The sequence below is a fragment of the Cryptomeria japonica genome, chromosome 5 (genome assembly GCF_030272615.1).
Source record: "Cryptomeria japonica chromosome 5, Sugi_1.0, whole genome shotgun sequence".
Taxonomy (NCBI): Eukaryota; Viridiplantae; Streptophyta; class Pinopsida; order Cupressales; family Cupressaceae; genus Cryptomeria; species Cryptomeria japonica.
Window position 1 is genome coordinate 813,852,827 of NC_081409.1, and position 14,024 is coordinate 813,866,850.

Consider the following 14,024-nt stretch of genomic DNA (forward strand, 5'->3'; position numbering starts at 1 on the left):
AACTTCCTCAGCCAGTATATACTCATAATTTGCTAGTAACCTTTTTTCTTCCATGAAGAGAGTTTGATCCATCCCTTTATCCATAACTATCCTATTGAGCTTACTAATCTCACCCTCTATTTTGCCTTTTGTTTCAAAAATATTACCAAAGTGCTTTTTATTCCATCTCAGCAAGTTACTCTTAACTACCTTCATCTTGCTCACAACATTAAAAAGTCTAGACCCTATGACCTTTTCCTCTTTACACCAATGCTCAATTAGTCTTAGGGCCTTGTCATCTTTCAACCACATCAATTCAAATTTAAAGGGAAATCTTCTGGGTTTGGATTCCACTGGAATTGATAACTGAATGGGATAATGATTAGAGCCAGAGATGGGGAGGACTTCTACACTAAGTGAATTAGGAAAGTGAGTCAAACTTCCCCAGATAAAAAAATTGTCCAATTTTTCTGCTATGTAGCTAAAGCCTAGCCTCCTATTGTTCCAAGTGTAAGTATCCTTCGCGGTCTTAATCTCCATAAGACTGGTTCTTTGTACCCAATCATTAAAATCCTTCTTTGATTGTGATCTTGTACCGATCCCTCCCCATTTCTCTTTTGGTTCCAAGATGGCATTAAAATCCCCCCCTATGATACATGTCTGGTTTGGGCTAGTATTTAGAAATAGATCTAAGTCCCTCCACATCCCTCTCTTATCCTTATTTTGTGTTGGACCATATACATTTATAAGCATAAACTGAACATTATTTTTGATACTCTTAACACAGCCACTCATCCAGTGTGCCTAGCTCTTGACCAACTCAAAGGTGACCATTCTAGGGTCCCAGATTACCACCAAGCCACCTAAGGCTTAAGTATCCGGATGTCCTATCACCTCCCTAAAGCCTATTTTTCTCTTAAAGGTTTCAATATCATCTGAGTTAAGCTTGGTTTCCTGTAGCATAACTATCTCATTACTATTGGATGTAATGCAACGTTTCATGATCCACTCTATGTTAGGGGCATTCATGCCCCTAACATTCCACAAGAGGAGTTTCATGGCTCCTTGGGAAGGCACTTCCCCTTCTTTGTATCAATCATAGAGGTTAATTTAACCTAGCCTTCTGTGGACCCATCCATATTTCTCAATTCTGATAGAGATTTCCTGCCTCTTGTTTTACCCTGTTTAACACGGTTTGGGGTTTCCAATCCCCACTCATTCCGGTCAATCCCGAAAACATCCATCCTGAATTCCCCTATCTCTTCATCTTCACTACCCAATCCTACCCCTAGCTTATTAAGATTTCTAGCTTCATCTATCACATCTTTTAAATCCATGATCTCCGCAATTAGGGCTTGTTTTTGGAAAACTAGTTCATCTTCATTTTTATTTTCCTCTATGAATCTATCCATGAGATCATTAATGACTTCATTATAGGCTTGGTTGATTAAATCCTCCTTCCTATCTGCAAGTGTCACATCCTTGACCCCTGGTAATATGTTATCTCTTCTCTCCAACATCTTAGGGTGCCCATTAGCCAGCTCATTATCACAATCCACCTTTTCAGTGATATTGATTATCTCCACAGTGCTCACTAGGCTCTCTTGAGAGGGCTCTTGATTCCCACCATCCTCTACCTTGGTCCGTAATCTTTCACTGAGACCAATCATAACCTCCCCCTCAGTTTTGCCCAACTCCTGATTATGGACTTCCTTATGAGGTGATGATGATGATATATTAACATGTGAAGGGTTAACCACACCTATTTGGGTGTTTCCAGAAATAGGACAAAATCCATCAAAAGTTGCAGTCTCAATATTTTCTGGGAGCTTATCTAGAGCTGGTGGGGAAGTTGGGAGAGGTGCCTTATCCGACACTATCTTTCCTTCTTTAATTTTGGAGGGAGGATTTGGGACATGGGCCTCCTTGTTTAACCTAGACAAACACCCATCGTCCACAGAGCCCTCCTTCAATAAAGTTGATTTAGCTAAATTCAGGTTCTTTGTTATCGAGGGGTTGGGATTTTTAATTGCAAGAGAGGAGGGTGATAATTTAAAGACTAAGTGGTTCGGTACCGGGCCTTCATAGAATTCAGGTGTTAAATGGTATTTACAGTTCACCGTAGTGAAGATCAATGGTTTAATCTGAGGTGAGCGGGAATCCATATTAATAAGTATTTTGATATCCGAAGAGCGACACTAGTCCCTCTCAAGGCCAATAAAACCCCCAAGGCTATCCCCGATATTAAACAAGATTTGGGCATGCATAATTTCTATTGGGATGTATTTAAGTCTAATGCATTTTAAAAAATTTTGAAGCTTATATGTGTTAGGGTGGAAGTTCAGCTGCCAATCTATGAAATTAGAATTATAGATATGATAAAATACAACATTACCAGTTAACAACTCCATTTTTAAAGATTGCCTTATACAATCGATAAACAAAAAGTCATTAGGGAGGATAGTAATACTTACCTGACCCGCATAGGTTTCTTCCCACCACTGAGCTACAAATTCCACTGATTCCCCTTTCCCACACCATTTAACAAAGAAACCATATTTTCTACAATGGTCCCTCAAACCCTTTGTGAATTTTTCTTCAGAGACATAACAATTCATCCTTCGGTCTAGGGTTTGTATTTTCTGGCTAGTTTGAAATTTTCTAAATGAAGGCGTCATTCTTGGATTTTGTTTGAGATATACGGCAAGGGGGGGAAGCAACATCAGGGGTAGGGATTGGTCTCCTACCTAGGGGAATCACATTGGCACCTGAAGAAAAATTCAGAATGAGTGAAGATAAGGGAGCAATCCATACCTTCTCAAGACTACCAGAGGACCTGCCCTAGGTCTCATTAGTTTGAACCCGCAATGCCTACGGGATCTCCTGCTTAGGGAAACATGGCAGTCATTTGACCTGTTTAAATTTGAGGAATAATCAAGATTTTGATTCTGAGGCCGTCGTTCCCTCCCATGGAGAACTAAAGCAGGGCGGGCAGCAGGCTCTCTACCTATATAAGGGGGAGGAAGACGACCCAGACACTCAAAATTGTTTTTCTGCAACCTGAAAGGAGGGGAGCTCGACATAGGGTTATGCCCTTTCTTTCGATTTTCTGTCAAAATTCGCTTCTTGCGAGCCATTCCCAAATAGCTATCTATTACTAACAACAAAGTTGAATATTTCTTCGATTGATTATTATTAGTAAGGTCAAGTATATAAATGAGAATAGTCCATAGAACAATGAAACAAATTAAAGTGGGGTGCCAAAATTAGGACATGATTTGATTTGGATATTTCAAATGTGCATTTATGGAATATCTGTAAAGTGATGTAAAAGTGTAAGGTATACACTTTTATCTTCTTACACATTAAATAGTAGATTGCAATCACATTTATCATTTTATTTATTTATTTTACTAAACATGTGATTTGATTTGTAGGCCATTTTTTTTTTTTTTTTTACTAAACATGTGATTTGATTTGTACGCCATTCTTGACACATTTTTATGCTTATCTATATAGAGGGGAACTTGAATATCATTAATAAACAATGAAAATATTATTCTTCATGTTTTATTTTTTATTTTGTAATGTAATTTATTTAATTTGTTGTATAGTCTTATGAAGAATGGTTTATAAAAAAATATTAAGAAACAATAGAGCTCTTTAAGTTTATCAAATTATTGAAAACAACTATGTTCATAATTTTAAAATATTTTAAGAACAAAAATTATAACATTTTGATTCTAATTTCAGATGAAATTTAAAAAGTCAAAAAAAGAACAAACTAAGATAATTTTACTTATATTGATAAAATAACACAATTTAAAAATACTAATATTTTATAATTTCTATTAACATCTTTTAATAAAGAAGTAAATTATAAAATTATATAACTTAACATAATTTCTATAATTCTTAATCAATATTTAGATGAAAGATAATTATTTAAATTAACACATCCTTAAATATTAATGCTAAACAAATTTGTTTCCTTAATTTTAAAATACAAATTGAAAATTAAATAACATAAAATAATTAAATTTTTTTGAAAATTAAATAACATAAAATAATTAAATTTTTTTGAAAATTAAATAACATAAAATAATTAAATTTTTTATCCATCATGAGAATAGGTAATAATATGAAAATTTATGCCATTCTTATTCTTTAAAAAAAAAAGAGGATAATAATAATACGTTTAAATAACTCTTATTAAAAGCAGAAAAGAGGATGATATAAAATCCTTTATAGAAATAAGTAACATGAACTTTAACTTATTAGTTTGCCGAAGTCAGGTAAGGTAACTAACGGTTAGATTCAATTTGTTCTCATTTTACAGTTTATGTTTATTTGTTTGAATTTGTATAGTTTTGATTTTTTTATATTTTTATAAAAAGAAAAATATTTATCTATAATTTTATTGATAACTGTTGTTGCATAATTCATTTTTATTTTATGTTTTATTTGTTTTTATATTTTTATAACAGAAAAATATTTATCTATAATTTTATTGATAACTGTTGTTGCATAATTTTTTATTTTATTTTTTATTTAAATTGTTTTTGGTACGATTAATTGACAAAGCATGTCAATTCAGTAAATGCAAATCATTTTGGAGTAAAAATTTGATGTTGTTTGTTCTTTTGTATACATAAAATCCACCACGGCTGGAATAGACTATTCGCACACCAGTGATCAGGTCAGTGTGTTGATTCTGTTGTTTTGGCTTAATATTTACAGCTGTTATACGTTTTTGTATCAAGGGCCCAAACAATGCCTATTGTTTGTTTGTTATTCTGCTAAGTCCAGTTTCCCATATATAACAAATGGGCACTACAGATAAATTTATTTTTCCCAATTTGCAATAGTTGGAAAAAAAATGGCACTGATAAGTATATAGCACGGCTGTACACTTAAATGCAAAAACATCCAAGCTGTCTAAATGCGACAGTCCATATATCTGAGAACCATTTCAGTGGCAACAGACAAATTAAACATGTTTCAAAAACAGAAGTCCCAATCCAATAGAGAAACCAATTTGAGCAGAATCAGACCAAATTTAATAAAATCCACACTAGTACAACTCACCCCAATGTCAAAAGTAAAATACAATTCAAATGCAGTTTGATTTATCTGAAACCCATTCCAGTGTGAGCCAGACATGAAACCACTTGTATGCAATCCAGAAAGATGACTCATTTGAAATTTATGCCACTGATTTCAATACAACCCATCTGCAAAAAAAATAGTCCTGAGTAAATTGATGCATTCCCTTTTTAAGGCAAACCAAATCGCATGAAACATCTTATTGCAGCCATGTAACAGAAACTTATTTCAGTGGATTGGGCTGAAATGAAACTTATTCCAGGGTACACCGAAAAAAAAAAAATTCATTTGGTACATGAGACCAAATTCAAATCAGTCCAGAACAAATTGAACTAAGTTGAATGCAATGAGACCAATCAGAATGCAACCCAAGCTTATGGAACCATCCCACTATCGAAAATGTTATGTGGCATAACCAGTAATCATAGCCAAAAGCCCAAACAAAAGAAAGCTCAATCGCCTGTTATGAAGTACAGTTTACTTGTGGATTAATATGTATATTTAGATGTGTAAGGTGGGGAAGAGCGATTTCTTTGAGGTGGACTCTTGCATGTACAGACTTTCCACATAACCAGACGTGGAAACACCTCCATTTTACACCTAAAACAAATCAATACATATTTGTCCATGTTAAAAAAATGTGCTATCAGAAGTTTTGTTTCCTGATTGTATATATCTCTAGTTACAGTTTATTGGAGGGGCATATAAAACAAAGAAAACAGTTACAAAATTTACCTTTTTTTAATATTAAAACACAATTTTTTCATATTGAAAAAATGATTATAATGGCTGATTTAATATTTGTGTTGGTTAATTCATATTTTAATTATTTTATTTTTTTTCAATAAAAGTCATTTATTTATTATAATGTTTAGATTCATAATATCGTTGCTCTTCAGATTAAAACTTGTGCAGCATTACTTGGGGGTGTAACATTACTTGGGTGTTCAGCACATTCTTGCAATCTGAAAATGTAAAATATTGATTACATTTAAAAATAATGATTTCCAAAAATATTAAATTTTAAAAGATGTTGAATTCTTTTATATTAATTATTTATTATTTTAATATTTTCTTAACTTTTCTGTTATTTGTCAGATTTATTATTTTCTTAATCAAATTTTCAAGTCAAATCAATGTTTATACAAATATTTTTAGTTAAATTGGCCATCCTTCAGTGGCACAGATCTGGACTTTTTTTGGATTTTATGAAGTTTGGATTGAAGAATATAATCATAAATAATTGATAAAACCATATGATTCAATATTGTGGGCAAAAACTTCCTCCTCATCTTGTTCATATTTACCCAGTTGGCTTCAGTACTTCGTCTGCAACTTTTCCTTCCACATTCCTAACTCTCGATCACAGGAACACAAGGCATTGTTTAACTTATTTAAGTTGAAAAGAACACAACTTAAAACAACTATTATTAATAGGAATATAACATAGACTTGTCTACATTGAAAAGATCACTACTTCGTCTGCAACTTTTCCTTCCACATTCCTAACTCTCGATCACAGGAACACAAGGCATTGTTTAACTTATTTAAGTTGAAAAGAACACAACTTAAAACAACTATTATTAATAGGAATATAACATAGACTTGTCTACATTGAAAAGAACACAACTTAGCAAACACGGGCTTATTTAGATTGAAAAGGAAAAACAACTTTGCAAGCAGGGGAAAAGGCCATGGAAATAAACGACTTGTAACAAACTATATCACTTAATAAAGACCTGGTTTCTAAACCTCCATATTCAGATTTTCCATGGATCTGAGCAAAGGGGAGTTTGATATCCATTCTGGGTATTGCAGTTGAAACTCTCTGTATTTGTTCCACCATATCATGAAGCTGCTCTGTTCCAAGAAAACATCCTTGGAAATACTTTTCTCTTCGATCATCTTCGACACATAAACCTCAAAAGTTTCGAGGCTTTCCTTGAGATGGGCATTGATAACTTGATGTCGCTCTTGCTCTTGCTGCAGATTTGTCAAGTCTTTAGCAGCTTCTTCTACGTGAGCCCAAAAACAAGAGTCCTCAGTTAAGGACGCAAACTTTGTGCGAGGCCTCCTATCTCTACCTGTGCGAGTCTGGTTTTTATCATTCAGCCATTTTTCCAGCACCATATGACGGACCGGCCTGTTCCCAATTGAGAGATAGCTTTCTCTCTCGTTTTGCAGATGATAGAAGGCTGCAATGTCCAGAGGCTCTAAAAGTCTTCTGTATGCAGTGCCAGCATTGATCCATTTATTTTGGTATCGAAAGTCATTGGGCAATTGATGATTCTTCACCATATCAATTATGTCATCCCAGAAATTTCTTAGAGATATCCTAATCAAATTGACACGAGACTCTTTCTTTTCGTCTAGGTCTCTGAAAACATCGTACAAGCTACGGCTGTTGCCCTCACAGACTGTTTTGATGTACCATTCCAGCTCAGCCATCTCACTTTGTCTCTCGCTCAATTTCTTATTTAGGTTCTCAATGTCCATGCCAAGCTTGTTTTTCAAATCTTCAGGTTCTTTCAGGGCATCAAATGCATGGTTATTCTGTTAAACAATAAAACTCATCAGTCTCGATTTCTAAACACAGTAAACAACATTCAGAGAAAATAGTGTGTAAAGAGATTATCCTAAGATACAGAATGTAGGGAAATAAACGGTATGCAAAAATGTAATATCAATTTCTACTTTACTTCACTCCTCTCCTCTCCCCCGGCCTAAAACAGGCTTGAATGACTTCCCCAGGGCAAGCTTCTAAATTTGGGCAAGCTTCTAAATTTGTAAGATTGTTTAAATTTTTTTAAATAGTATTATTTTAAGTTTTGATTTGTTAAGATGGTTTATGGCAAGTTACAATGATAAATGAGTATTATTATAAAAAAATTGTAATTTTATAAGAGGTGAAATATGAGTGAATGTCTCCTAGAAGTAGAGGTAGTCCTATATACCATGAACCATTTGTAAATCTAAAACCAGATTATGCAATATGATAGAATATAAAATGATTTCATTTTCATTCCATTTCTCAAAAAAAATAATTATTATTTCAAATAAATCACCTAAATAAATAAAAAATTAACAATGTGTTGTTTATAAATTCCATGATAAACTACTAATTTTTTTCTATCCTTTTGCTGACTAAGAAATTTCAAATTAGAGGTATTCACTTGTAAGAACTTTCCTTGACTAGGCTAATCTCTCACAAAACGCAAGCAAACTCGAACGAAGTATAATTAAAGTTCCGAATACTAAGAGTCATGTAAGCTAAGTCACAAGGTTCGAATTCAAATTCGAATTCGACAGCCATGAAATTTGGATGAAATTCGACAAGGGAAAAATTCGAAAAAAAATTCGGATAAAATTCGCTTTCTATATTTTTGTTTATTTTTAAATATATGTATACTTCTAATAAATTATCAGAATAGCGACCCTTGTTGGAGAAAATCCGAGGGCGACCCAGCATTTGCAGAAACCCATGACCCAATAGATACAAAGCATATACAAAGAATATCCATGACCAGCTGAGTTGTGTTTAGAGGCAGATGACAGTGCTTTATAGAGGAAATTCGATTAAATTCGATTTTTTTAATAAAAGTTTGAAATTTGATTAAATTCGAACCTCATCCATGAAAATCGCCGTATCCTATGACTTAGCATGTAAGAACAATTATTAAAAGAAATAGGAGATTACCTGAGTCTGAAAACCCATTGCTTCTAATTGCAGTGCTATTCCCATCTCAAAGGAGGATTCTGAAGAGATGTTTGAAGTTTTTGTTGAGTATCCACTTTCAATAACATGTCTCAATTTATCACCATAACTTATGTGCTCTGAAATTAAAGCAGCTGCAATACCCTTTTCTTCTGTGCTTTGCAAAGTTAAAATCATCATCTTCAAGACAGCTTGAGGATCCTCAATACAAGCTGCGCCATGGACTGAGCAGAACATGTAAGTACCAATGGGTTTATACGGGCTAGATTCTCTAAGGCACTTGATATTGTCAAGAAGTTTCCTGCATGCCTCCAGAGAAGAAGGATGCATTAAACTAACAGAATCATTGCCCATGATGCTCCCTCTCTGTGGAAAAATTGAATTCAAATGCTGTCCAATTGATTCAAAAGGTGCAAGGAGCATCCGCGGAACAATATCAAGTTTGGAAACCACGTGACAAAAATTTCCGGACCAACCTTGGCAATCAATTGATTGCATAAGAACAGTATCTCCAACCAAAGGAGAACCAAATGTAATGCAAATAGAAGAAATTTGTCTCATTCTTTTTTCCAGAAGCCAGATCGTAGCAAGAGTTGCAACGGCACCTCCTATAGAATGACCCACAAATATAATGGTTTGCTCCCTTCTCTGCTTCGAAAACTTGTCCATCTATTGCAACAAACAAGTAAAAAAGCAATACTTTTAGATGTCAAAACTTTAGATATGTACTAAATGAAATCTTTTCTTTCAATAGTGACTTTGACAAATCTAATTAGTAACTCTGTTCAATATTGCTTCATACTTGCACAATAAAGACACTCCAAATTTTACCTGAATGGACCAGATAATATCTTGTAATTTTTTTGAGTTTGATTGGATATATATTTTTCTTATTGATGTTTCGTATCATATTTTATAATCTACTATCAGGCACTAAAGCATCTTGATCATGAATCATAGAATATGATTAAAAAAAACATTTAAAAAGTTTATACAAATCAACTCCAAAATAACAAAACTTAAAACATAGATAGCCACTAATTGCACATGATAGAGAAACTACAAAAGATGGAGTAAAGGGTCATTATACCTGGATTTCCAGGTCTGAATTTCTCAGAATGTTCAAGAACATATCGAGAGCTCCTCTGTGAACAAGAGCCGGTTGATCATCATCACCCTTAAGGCTGGCAGAGAAGACTTCGTTCTCATTCCTTATATCACACTGTTCATATGGGCTATCACCGGCAGTGAAATCCCCTATATAAAAGGAATGGAATGTGATATATACTACACCTTCGTACTCACTCCGACGAAAATAAGTATTGTCATTTTTATTTGAAATACTGCGTGTCTCGTCCCAAGCTCGTTCAAGGATTTCACAAGAAGAAAGAAAAACCGCTTGCTCTTTCCCAACAGTGAACCTATACCCAAAATTCTAGCAATTAGTACCAACTAGGTACTTCAAAATTTAAATATATTCCTACAAGTTTAAAAAGTAAAATTGAAAATCTATACAAATGAATTCATTTCTGGTTAAACCCACTTACATTTTTGAAAGAAGATTAAAATTTTTATACTCCTGCTGACCACCCAATAAGAAACGTCATCACTATCGTGTTTAATATGCAATAGAAACCAATTTTATTAAGTCTACCAATCTCTTGTTAACTAGCGAACAGATCAAATTGTGTTCGCCAAAAAACTATGTCGAAATCGTAACCATAAAAGATAATTAACAAGCTTATACTTACCGTGGGCGAGTGGACTCCAAGCCTTCATCAATGGTGTCAAAGCTAGCATTCGCTGTTTGCTTCGATGATTTCGATTGTCAAGAAAATGGGTTTTATAGGGTAAAGGGTGTGGGAGGCGGTAGAAGTATTCAGGATCAAAGAAAAGTTGGGGAAAGTAGGCTTGCGTAAGCATGAAGTTATCAGGAAACCGCCTAAAGAAAAAACGAAAGGTCTGCGAGATTGCCTAACAGGAAGTTTACAGTAAACAGCGTGTAAGAAGAGATAAGAAGAGACTTCACTCCACAGGAAGGACCAGAAAAGAAGCGAGCGTCGTACTCATGATTCATCGATATCCTTCCGGGCAAGTTGTGGCCTTCCCAATCAATTTATACATCTTCTCGAAGATGTAATTGTTTTCACAATCTATTTATAAAAAAAAATATCAAACCGGCCAATAGCAAAAAATTACATGCTAAAATAAAAGCTATTTGAGGTCCACCGTGCTTAGCTCACAATAAAACCATGTCCAGTCACAAGTGAAAAAACGATCAAATGTTTTTCACTGATCAAATTAAGGTTGGCTGCAATTGCTCCAAAAGATGTAAAAAACCCTTATCTGCGTTCACAATATTAATGCTGAAACGAGTTATTTGCTATACAAAATATTTATTTATAAAATTTTCATTTTATTAGACTCGTTCTTATCAATCACCACTTTCTTTGAAGATTCCGTTTAAGTAACATTTATTACTAGCACTTGTACCAAAAGGAGGTGCAATGGTTAAGCTGATAGTAAAATATACTTTGAATAGTATATTGGAGGGTACAAAACCTAAGAAAGTAAAAATTACATTTATTAGTGATAATTAGTTGTAATGTAAACAAGATGATATTAAAATATGAAAATCTAAATACAAATTAAAGCAAATTAATTTAAAAACTATAGAATCTACTGTAAGCTTGCTTGCAATACCTTCCCCACAAAAACACAATCACATAACATATTTTTTTTTAAATATAACTATTCCACCATTATAAAAAAGATTAATGATATTAGATTTTCACAATTCATATTGATGATTGAAATTGCTTTTCAATTTGATTGTGTGCTAGCTTTTGCATCAGCTTTTCCAATCATTCTTGTGATCTAATCAACACAATTTTATTCCTATAGCTTTCTCACTCTCTTCTTCTTGATAATAGATCATGAAATGTGATCTGAAACATTGATGAAAAATTATCACACAATTAAATCCAAAAATAATTGAAATGAACAAAAAATAATTAAAATTCACATAAAACTCTACTCCAATTTAAATAAACATTACACAAAACCATGACATTAATATGCATACAATTCTATATAAACTTAAGCATAGATGAGCTAAAAAAGTACAAGGACTAAAGACAATGCTAATACCATTAGTTAAAAAAGCTTTTTCTACACATTTTCAGACTTTGTTAAAAAGGCATTTCTCCACTCTTGTCTCCACTCTTGAGTACATGACAATGAGTCTTTTCTTAGAGTCCTACATGTTAATCTTTGTAAATTAATTTTTTGATTTTATCAATTAAAATTAATTAATATAAGTCTTAGATTTTTGGTTTAATCAATTGAAGAATTTATTTGATTGTTTCTGATTTCAATTCTTAGAATTGAATAATGTGAGAGTCAAATTTTTATTTACAACTGAAACCTTTTAAGATTGAACAAAGAATCTGTATATAAAAAAGAATCATTGAACAAACATCAACGCATAGAAGCCTCCCAAGACCTTTGAGGAACTACTTGGACACACTATTGTTGCTCACGCCCTTTGTAATTTAGCTAGCTAAAGGAAAAATTGCACCTTTTTATCTTTTTGATGGACCTTAGGCATAGGGAAGACATCCACTGGAAGTATCTGCAATGCTAAACTGTGTGGGAATTGCAATGGGTACTCAAAAAGCCCAGAAATTAAAGAGATTGAATGCAACATCAAGATGTGTTGACATTGAAGGAATGGAAATCTTTCTCCATATTGTTAAATGGTTTAGAAGAAAAGTTTAGTTCTGTGGTGTTTATTATATTATTATTTTGCTTGAGTTTTTTTTATCAGTAAAAGATATAGGCAGTGTGTTTCTCTTTGTTTTTGCTAACACTAAAGTGAAAGGAATAGGAATTTTCCCATTTTTCCTGTTCCGATCATTTTTTGTTTTCAGCAGAACAACTCCTTAGAATATCTGAGCGGGTATATCTCTCCGTTTATCAATTTTCCAATGCCCCTTATAAAGTAATGTAAAGTTTGTTGTGGGTCATTGATAAAACCAAAAAACTTAAATCCATTTACTGGAAACCTGTGGAAGATATAAAGGGCAAAGAGATGTGTAACGTGGTGCATACCTGGCCCTCACTGGTTTTGTTGAGAAGCATGTAGATAACCAAGAGCTTCCAGGGGTTTTGATTGTAACTCTCTTGCAGTAATTTGTGATCCGAATTTGGGAGTCCAATAATTGTAATTGCTTTTGCACCGGTACACTTCCAGAAATGGGTTAAATCTACCTGTGTCCCTGCCTTTACCACGCCCTTCACCTTTCAATTCGTGATTTCTAATTTATCGTGAAGCAAAGCATATTTTCTGTAAGTTGCAGATCTATCGAAAAATGCCCCCTCCAATTAATGGATTTCCATACCCTGTTCCATAGCTCCAATTTTGGCACAGGCAGGAAGGATGCTGTCAAACATTGTGGAATTTGTCTTTACACCTGCCAATTGCATTTTCTTGAGGGTTTCTAAAGCCTTTTCAACGAATCCATTATGTGCATACCGTGCGATCATTGCATTCCAAGAGACCACATTTCTTTCAGGCATTTTATCAAACAGTTCGCGTGCCTTGTCGATGCTTCCACATTTTGCATGCATTTCTACCAGCTCATTTCCAACTATAATATCTGACAAGCCCTCGCTACATTTTGCTTTGAATGATGTCCCTACATTGTTCCAGAGCTCCCATTTTGGTACAGTATGCTGGCGAAAGTTGTGAGATTTGGCTTTACCCTGAAAAATTGCGTTTCCTTGAAAGTCTCTACCGCCTTTCGAACAAATCCAGTTTATGTATAACCTCCGATCATTGCAGTCCATGAGAACACATTTCTTTGAGACATTCTGTCAAACAAGTCACGCACCTTGTCTACGCTTCCACATTTCGCATACATGTTTACCACACCAAAGATGCCGCAACAAAGCTGTGGGGTTAGAGCTCTTGAACGAGAGAGCGTTCGATTCGAAGGAACGGCCTGAGACTTTGACATGTTCCCCAAAAAACAACGATTTGAAAACGACTCTGTCTCCGGGGATCTAAATGTCAGCAGTGCCATTTTCAACAGTGAAGTAACCACCCCGGTACATAAAGCCGGTGCAGAGCATCCTGAAGTTTTCTGTCGTCTTCGGTGTTACATCCGTCTTGGTATTTTTCGAAATGGCATGTTTGCATTCCACCTGCGACATAAGCCAC

At 34.1% G+C, this 14,024-nt stretch overlaps 1 protein-coding gene across 1 annotated transcript; it reads right to left on the reverse strand.

Annotated features, from left to right (window-relative positions):
* Positions 1 to 6,491: 6,491 nt before the first annotated feature.
* Positions 6,492 to 13,062, reverse strand: LOC131042525 (lipase-like PAD4). The gene is made up of 4 exons (XM_059221764.1): positions 12,914 to 13,062; positions 9,891 to 10,221; positions 8,783 to 9,469; positions 6,492 to 7,638 (listed from the first exon to the last, which is right to left on the reverse strand). Exons 2-4 carry the CDS (start codon positions 9,930 to 9,932, stop codon positions 6,832 to 6,834), a joined length of 1,536 nt encoding a protein of 511 aa, XP_059077747.1. The 5' UTR covers positions 9,933 to 10,221; positions 12,914 to 13,062; the 3' UTR covers positions 6,492 to 6,831.
* Between the last annotated feature and the right edge of the window lie 962 nt (positions 13,063 to 14,024).

Coding starts and splice junctions, on each gene's coding strand:
- LOC131042525 (XM_059221764.1), bottom strand. CDS start 9,932: ATGTTCTTGAACATTCTGAGAAATTCAGACCTGGAAATCCAG. Junction 9,470..9,890: donor ATTCAGACCTGGAAATCCAG/GTATAATGACCC, acceptor TTGTTGCAATAG/ATGGACAAGTTTTCGAAGCA. Junction 7,639..8,782: donor CAATGGGTTTTCAGACTCAG/GTAATCTCCTAT, acceptor ATTGTTTAACAG/AATAACCATGCATTTGATGC.